Source organism: Tubulanus polymorphus, chromosome 6 (assembly GCF_964204645.1).
Source record: "Tubulanus polymorphus chromosome 6, tnTubPoly1.2, whole genome shotgun sequence".
Lineage (NCBI taxonomy): Eukaryota > Metazoa > Nemertea > Palaeonemertea > Tubulaniformes > Tubulanidae > Tubulanus > Tubulanus polymorphus.
This window is the reverse complement of record NC_134030.1, coordinates 9998533-10007710: the sequence shown is the minus strand read 5'-3', so window position 1 is coordinate 10007710 and position 9178 is coordinate 9998533. Positions and strand designations below refer to the sequence as shown.

Sequence of the window (9178 nt, the reverse complement as noted above, 5' to 3'; positions counted from 1 at the left end):
CATCAAAATTCTCGCTTTGAACGATCTTTTGTTTATGATCGCTGCGTTCATTCTTTATCCGCTTAGAACTGCGTATATTTACACCGTTTTGGGTGATTTATTATTTCGCGTAGATGACTGGAGTTTCGGATTGATCTTTATTTCAATTTCTTTGCCGTTTTTCTATATATTTCAGATGACACGTAACTGGTGCGCTGTACTGAGACTCAGTCTAGAGCGATCCCCCAAACATTTGATCTCCAAATATGCGATGTTGTTTATTTCATTGGTTGCATTTTCTGGACATTTTTGTCAGTTTATAACCAGACGACATATCGGATTCCTGAACTGTCCAGACCATTGGCCATACATTTTGCATCGTACCACCATAATCCGGAAGTCTTTTGCTTTAAAATTCTGGACTTTCTGAGCCGATTATCTTTCTGTACCTTACTGCCGCGTTTCCACTTGGGTGCTTTTTAGCATTTATCAATTTAATTCTTATTTCGGTGATATTTTACCGTCGGGTTACTCGACGTTCAAAGCTCGGCGTAACTGATGAATCGTCTAGAAGGGAAATGAGGGTTTTAAGGATGGTTTTATCGGTAGTTTTATTGTTTATTATTTGTGAAGGTTTTGGTTTTCTCGATCGGTTAGACGCCATGTTTCGTATTTTACTTAAATTGGATGTTGGTTTTAGACAAATAGCTTTGGCATTTTCTATCATTGATTCGTCAGTTAATTTCATTATATATTGTGTGACACATGACAAATTCAGAAAGTCGTCCGTTGATATTCTAAGGAAAGCCTGTTCTAAATGAGGTTTCTGATGAACTGTCGGTGTATATATGTTTGGGATGAACACAGAATTTATCAATTTCTCAAATTTGCTCACGCGCGGTTTACAGCTAGAAATATCCATTACAATCTGTATAGCTTACTGCTGACGCGTTTCAAATGTTGAATTTGACTCCAAGTTAACGGTAGTTTTAATTTGTGATCAAGTCTGATTCAGTCAGTTGCCAGGTTAGCCTCACCACCCGATTTGCTGATTTCAAAACCACCGGGCCGCAATTTACGAGACCTAGTCCGAAATTAATAGTGATCAAGGCCGAGCATGGCCACCATTCACCCAGTCCCGATAATGGCCGGTTCGTGGCGAAGCCTATGTCAAGTAATCGAACAATGAAGGAGACCCCTCGGCCCCAATGCGTACGTATAATAAATGTATGACCCCTAGACTCATGGGCAGATCTAGGATTCTTTGAAGCTAAAAACTGGAATAGGCACTTAAGGGCAGCAATTTGAAAAGGGTAGTTTGGGTAATGCGATCGGGCCGCAAGCGCAAACGGGCCCTGTGACCCACATAGCATTCAGCGCAAAACGGGACAGGGCCCATTTGGTGTGAAAAATGTACCGGTATGTTTTGAGAGTTTTGTGGTCCATCATATGCTACATGTACCACGAATTTCATATTGCTTTCTAAACTCAAGCGTGTTGGCGTTTGGCGCCATATTTCACTGAATCATTGTGTTACAATGTGCTTTACTACTATTCCTTTTTAAATAGGTACCCTGAAGCTAAGAGCACACGGTCGTATTTTTTCGCCCGATCGCCACGATTGAGTTCACCAACGAATTCGCCTGCAATACGCCCGATACAAGCGGGCATGCGTAGCGATCAAATCGAGCGTACGCCGCTTAGTGGGTGAGAATTAATACACGTTAATAAAAAATGCATCGAGATATATTTTTCCCGGTGATTTAAGAGTTTTTGACAATAAAATATCAGAGAACAAATATAATTTTTTCGACATAGAGAAATAATTCAGTGAAAATGACTTTTCTCGCGTTGATTAGAGCGTTCGCGGACCGACATCCGTTTTTCCGGGGCCAGTTGCACAGTCGTGATGTAAGTCCAAAAGTGGTCTTAAATCTTAAGACTGGTCTTAAGTAGTTAGATTGGCTATAGAACTAAGTTGGTCTTAGACTGGTCTTAAGTCTAAGCCATGACTATGCAACCGGCCCCTGGTGATTAAAATGTGCCGAGGATATAACTTAATCTATGACCGTGGATAGGTTTTTCACCTTGCTGTGTTTTTCATATTTCTTCAGCCTACAAGAAATGGTGACCAAAAAAAAAAAACAACCAACTTCAGAATTTCGATCAAGTCGTATAATATATATATATATATATATATTTTACAAGAACACAAGGTTTCGATGTATTTCGTACATTGGATACAAGCAAACATTTCTTTTCATACAATTTTGATACAACGATTTTTTGATAAAACTGATACGTTTCATTTCACACAAACACTTTAAACTACCGTTTTCACTTTCGGTTAATATTAATAGGGGACCAATTTCGTTGTAGATGCTGGGTATCGTCAAAATCCCATAGGATACATCCCCTTATGTAACTACTAATATGAAAACGACGTACACCAGCTTGACACCCGATCAATGATGCCATATTCACGCACAATGGGATAATACAAGTGAAACCTACGCTGCAGAGAGGCGTAGTTGATCATAAAAACATTAAACTACGATCGCTCATAGCTGGACGGAAAACACAACGTTTTAAAATGTATCACAGATCATATCGATTTCTGGTCTTTCAAATACGCGCACCTAGTACTTCGTAATGAAAAATATAATTAAATCTAGAAGCAGTGCACATCCAAATTCATCCGTCATTAATCCCGAATGTACAAGTGACTGGATTTTGCTTTAAATGCATCCAAACGACTTGAAATGATTCCATTCAGAACCAGTCAACTGCAGGGGTCAGTTGTTTTTTGTCAATTCCCGGTTCTCATCACCCTCCTCTTTTGCCTTATCATTGTCCTCATCGCTGTCCTCTTCATTGCTGCTACTTTCTTCCGAACTACTATGTATATACGAAAAAAGAAAACAAATGATAAGCGGTTGTCCATAAAAGACGCCAGCAAAAAATTTGACCCTTTTGACAGTGCACAGAATGTCCACATTGCACTAACCCCTGTTCCGCTTGTCCATCGAACAAAAAGCAATTAAAGACATGGCATGTTCAGTGATGCATAATAATGGGTTTTTTCCATTCGCTTATTAATCATTTATTATACACTCTGTACTACAGTTTGTTATTCCATACATTACATGTAGAATCCGCCTAATCCGGATGATTTGGGACCAACAAAACTCTTTACCAGTTTACAGGAAATCCAGATTTTAAGTCATTAACTTGTACTAATGACCACATGAACTGCAAATCTTGTCCGCATTAGACCAAAATCCGGATTAAGCCACATTAGACCAAAATCCGGATTAAGCCGATCCAGATTAAGCGGGTTTGACTGAGGATCATTCATTTATTACGTACGCATAAAATTTGAATTTTTCAACCCCCTCCCCCTCTGTTGCAAAATCTGCCATTTTTTCTGTAAATGCAATGTATTAGGGTTTAAGTGAGAGATTGTATCCATCTTTGTCTGCAATCAAAAATCTTTGCGCACCACCATTTAAAAGATACATTCTTTTGCACCTCAAATTCATGCCTCATTTGCATTAATTTGCATAATCAAAAAAATATGAGGAAATTTTTTGGCAATTCCTGTGTTCTATGGTAGTGTATAGATTATTCATTGTACCGGAAATTCTCTTAAAACTGACGAAATGGTCTATTGACTAAATACTGATGATGTGCCTTAAACAAAACATACCTGCCAGATACATCACTGTCTTCCTCTTGGTTGTCACTCTCACCATCATCATCTTCATCGTCGTCATCACCAGAATCTTCATCGGAATCTGAATTGTCAGAATTCTCCTCATCTGCAGTCAACGAAATAAAAGAATCTTGAATGGAAATGCTACGATATGAGAAGAACTAGCTTTACCGAAATTATTAAATCTACGATTCATTTCAAAATTTCAACTTGCCTAATTGTAGCTTTTCCTCGATGAGCGGAAGGAACGTATTTGCCTCTTTATTATCCGGTTCATAAACCAAAACTGAAAATGAAATTACTTGTTTATTGTCGAGGAATTCAATTTCTCTCAATTAAGCTTTAGACCCAGCTTTAAATCAGATCAGTTTAATCGGGATTAGTATCATTTACAGTTCACCTATACAAAATGTGATGTTTAATCATGATTTCTTGTAATAGATCGGATTTATGATCGGATTTAAAGCGCGGTCTACTGTACAAATAAAACTTGTACTATACTACAGGGAGACTTACTTAATTTACACAGTTTCTGGGCGTTCTCGAATTCTTCATTCATTACAAAATGCAGAAACTGAAAATCAACAAATAGTGAAATTGTCCATACATGTTCTGTGAATTGCAGGTGACAAAATATTGTTTTCTTTTTGATTTGCATATAAATGAAGCTGCTCAACATCGGTCTAGGTTGATTACATCACAGGGTCTGCTTTGGTTCTAATCATTCAGTTACCGAGAAAAAAGGGTTCAACAAGGTATGATGAACGCTGGCTTAAACCTATGTGACGTTTCCCTTTGTTACAATCAATTCTTAGGTACCGGTATGTAGTTAGATGACTGAATTGACCGGACCGGTCTGATCCGCCTGACTGAACCAGCCTAGTTGACTGAACTAGCCTAGCCACTCGACCTAGTTGACTGAGTTCACCAATTAGTGAGCTGGCCGATTGTGAAACTAAACCACAGAAATGAAGACTAAGAGGACCCCAGTCCATGATAGTGATAATGACAGGATTATCAATTCTTCAAATACTTCAGACTTCTTACTTCCATGATGAGTTCAGTAGGTGCTTTTACTGGTTCATCATCATCATCGTCTTCAACCTCCTCACTACTTGTCTCATCTTCATCGCCATCGTCATCATTGCTGTCTTCATCATTCGGTCCGAACTGATCTCCTATGGATTTTGCGGATTGGGTATAAAAGATCTTAGCTCAATAAACCATTGGAACAACGGATGATTAATGCATGGAAGATTGGCAATGCTGCTGAACATTTCTTGAATGGAACAGGAACTATATAAATCTATGCCTAAATAGTTATCATCATTATTATTATTTTCATCACCATTATCATGGAAAACTCTTTTACAAGTGTTCAAATGTTCCACACAGGTTAAACAAAGGTACTGCTGCCTTATGGGCCTAACTCCTCAAGACATGCGATCCATTATTACAATGTTTCCAAATTTTAATCATGCAAGCTCTTCCTCAAGCTCTACCTGTGTTCACGACTCCACCTTTGTCTTTGATCTTTTTACAGAGATCTTTGATTGAAAATGAACTGATATATTAATAAATTACCAACATTATTTATTTTACCCCCAACTTTGAAACGAGATCGTCAAGACTAAAATGCTGAATGTCTGAAGGTGGATGGTTCTGGCAAGCCGATCATTAGCTGTGCGAGTAGGACAACAGTAAGCTAATTTCATATTCAATATCGAATATAAAAAAGAAATGTATGAATTACCCGTACCACCAGGTCCTACAGGTATATCACCATCATTCAAGTCCATTTCTTCGATTGGCTTTATTAGTTTTCCTTGATTTTCCGGATTTCTGGCATCGTGACTATTGAATGAAAAAAAGTGTCAGAGATTTCTGCCACAAATGAACCTATGAAATCTGGCTCGTTCAGAAGTTGGTTAAAACATGGCACCATTTGGACACACACGGAACAATACAGTTTTACGCGTGATTGAAACACACTCATCGGTGAAAAAATAAAATTAAAGGAAAATCCCCATACATGAAGAATTGAAAATTTCTAAAGTTTATGATGTTGCTTTTTCAAGCAACTCCATCAACGTTGTGGTCTAAAAGAAATTCAGTTTTCTAACTTATGTAGTCTTCAATTGTGGGATTTCGCTTGTAAGTTCAGTTTTAATTGTCAACATGTCAATTAACAGTCTTAATTTCCACCATGTTAATTAACAGTTCTAATTGTAACCATGTCAATTAACAGTTTTAATAGTCACCACATCAATTAACAGGCTTAATTGTATGTCAATTAACTATAATTATTATCTGTAAATTCATATAACGCCCTTGTCATTTAAAAAAATGTTCACCAGCGCTTTATTAGTGAAAACTGCATCTACAGTCCATACCCTTTACAGAAAAGCAGGGCCCGATTTCATAGACTGGGTATCGAAGTTACCCCTAGGGGTAAATCTTCAACCTCTGGGTGACAACCACCATAGTAACAATGAAAAACCATCAGGGGCGGATCCAGGGGGGTGGGTAGACAGCATTGGAAGGAAATTTAAGGGCACCTTTCTGATCTTAGGGCACACCCAGTATCCAGGTTAATGCGAGCGCCGAAGGCCCACCCCCAGAAAATTTTGAAAATATGGTACCATTTAAAGGCTTTTAGAGGGCTTCTAGAGGCTAGCAGAGCAATCCAGAATAAACGAATTCGAGACAAGATTTCAACAGATGCGAATAAAAAATGAAGCTGGCGAACCCATGAAAGAATGGTTGTCGCCAACTTCGCCTAGTGCCCCTATAATCTTTAAAAGTGCCCCTTAACAATTATACAGAATACGGCTAAGTGCCCCTTCATTGTTAACAATCGGCAAAAATTGCCTCGTCTTCACATTTATCCTTATGTTGTGTGCCATCTTCCAAACCGAAAGTGCCCCTAAAATTTTAAAAATTAGGCAAAAATTGCCCTTTTCTTCAACATTTTCCGCGTATAGTGCCCTCTTCTAAAGTACGAGTGCCCCTTTAGCCCTCCCTGAAAAGGCAAGGACAAGGTGCCCTCATCTAAAGCATGAGTGCCCCTTGCAAAAGGAAAGTGCCCTTTTTAATTCATCATGATTAAAGGCTTTACAAATATGATTATCTCTCCTCATTTTCTCGGCAGCAGTATATACCGATTAATTTTATAATTATGCCCGGATTACGGACAAGGAATTAGCGGTTGCTGAAATAATGCCGTCAAAAATATTGCCGGTGAAATTTCGAAGGGCACTTAAAAATTCTAGACCCTATTGGGCAATACGGCTAATACGGTCTGGATCCGCCCCTGACCATAGTAATAACTGACAAATTTCAAAATGTTCCGGGGGATTATCTTGATTCTGCGTCTATGAAACCCAGCCCAGATGTTTCTCAGTCAGTTTAAATGCGTTCAATTTTCCGAATCCTCTACTATTGAATTACGGGGGGCACTCATTCTTTCTTTGCTTCATGTGGGAATTTCCTTTAATGGAAGATTCAAAGCTTGCACATACCTCTGCCTTCCAGCTTTACTCATTTTCAAATTCACTTTCTGTTCGTTGTGATAGTCGTAATCGGACGCAGGTTCTTTTCTGTGGAAGGAAAATCAACGTAATGCGATACAGAAGAGAATTAAAAAAAAAAAAACATTCGAAAAGATTTCGAATATTCTCTTTGCACTGACTTTTCAGATTTTCGCGGAATCGAAGGTAGTGCCACTTGTTTCACGGGAGTTATGCTTCGCGCGGAGTCAGGACGGCTTCTAAAATACGATAAAGAGATTAATCAATAAAAGAATTATAATCAATAAAAGAAGACATCGCCTCTGTTAAAATCTCTGCTTACATCCTTTCTTTATCAAATGCAAAGCTTTTCTAAGAACGAATGGCGCCGAATCGTGCTCAAATTTGATGAACTCTAGGGCTAACTAAATTTGTTATGACCTTAAGCTAAATGTTTTTCTTGTCCTATTGCTGGTCTCTTAATAGACTTTGACAGTGCACTAAGCCTAAGTGGCTGCTGATTGAGGAATCATCCTGTATGAGGGATGTCAGAACAAATTCATACAATTATTAGCAATTGAGGCCCTCTACATCATGATATTACCTTACTGTGAATCCATTTTCGAGTGAATTTTCTACACCAGTGGATGGTAATACTTCAATTCCACCCGATGAACTTTGCTTAAAAAGAGACAATAGTGACTTATAGACGACTAAGAGACTAATTTTTGCCTTGATAAAACTGAGCGATATTCCAAGATATACGGTACTCAATCTTACTCGTGAAAGAGGTCTTGCTCCATCTCGCGAAGGGGGTCTTCCACCATCTCGTGATGGGGGTCTCGCGCCACTGCTTGAATTTGGCCTAAAGGTAAGACATTGAATTACTAGTCCTAGCAAAACAAAACCAAACTAGGACTACTTGATAATTAGCATCAATGACAATATGTAAAACAAAAAGGTCCTATGTATTCCTAAAAGACAAATTCATTTTCAATCATTTCAACTCCAGGGTTAAGACATAGATATTAAATGCCAGTAGCCTAACTACTACATTCAGATAGGAACAGCATACCGGTACAGAAATGTGTGATAAATTGGTTTCGACAATAAAAAACGCTCAGGATATTTTTACGACGCCGTAGACGGACGACAGCAGCTATACTTACGACGTTTCATTCTGATTGGCTAATTCATGTCGCGCATGCGCACTGTAGTGCGCGACTTAGAAAATTCAAGGCAAGTGTTGAGAATAGAGTTAGAGAAAATAGAGCGGAATAGAGCGAGACTCGAACCCGGGCCAGTAAATCACTAGCGCAGCATCATACCAATAGACCACCGAGCTTGCTGAAAACCAGTCGAATTTTTTAACTACATATAGCCTCACCTGACCCTAATCCTATCCCTAGGGGGTAAAACGGACCCTTACCCTAACCCTCTGGACCCTCTTGACACTAATCGTCTCCTCTCTAGAGCATAATCCTAAATTCAATATAAAACCGTCGTAAATATAGAATTTACGACCGCTTTACGTTTACAACGCCGTAAATATAGCCACTTTTTAATAAAAAAGGCTACTGAAGATTACCTTGAAATACTTTTGACAAGAGCCGGGGCACCAACTTCACCTAAAGCCTTAATTTCATCCGTCATCATCATTATCAATCACTCCATATTCGTCGTTAAAGACCTGATTAGATAAACTTCAATCAATTAAAATTTTAAAGGTTATTAAATAATTAATTGAATTGAATTTGTTTGTTGACATTGACAACGTCTCAAATTCTACGATGGACATTCATAAAATTACAAAAAAGTACTTCTGTTATATCGGAGAAAATCGTTTAGAATCGACACGTCCAAATCATTCATAGGTATCCGCAATCTAAAAGGCGAAATTGGAGGAATTAAATCAGATTTTGATAATCGGCGTAAAACTGTTCGGCTTACGGTTAGATCGTAACCAGCATAGACC

The 9178-nt window shown here is 38.4% G+C and overlaps 1 protein-coding gene across 3 annotated transcripts; it reads right to left on the bottom strand.

Moving 5' to 3' along the window:
* Positions 1–2196: 2196 nt before the first annotated feature.
* Positions 2197–9162, bottom strand: LOC141907112 (uncharacterized). 3 transcript variants are annotated; one of them, XM_074796682.1, is made up of 12 exons: positions 9024–9162; positions 8792–8893; positions 7984–8068; positions 7808–7884; positions 7386–7463; positions 7216–7293; positions 5448–5548; positions 4742–4872; positions 4211–4268; positions 3909–3980; positions 3689–3800; positions 2197–2877 (listed from the first exon to the last, which is right to left on the bottom strand). In XM_074796682.1, the coding sequence occupies exons 2-12, from the start codon at positions 8860–8862 to the stop codon at positions 2775–2777; spliced, it is 966 nt and encodes a 321-aa protein (XP_074652783.1). In that variant the 5' UTR covers positions 8863–8893; positions 9024–9162; the 3' UTR covers positions 2197–2774. The 3 variants fall into 3 exon arrangements, with proteins under 3 accessions (XP_074652783.1, XP_074652785.1, XP_074652784.1); XM_074796684.1 differs by having other exon boundaries at positions 5454–5548; XM_074796683.1 differs by having other exon boundaries at positions 8792–8899; positions 9026–9161.
* Between the last annotated feature and the right edge of the window lie 16 nt (positions 9163–9178).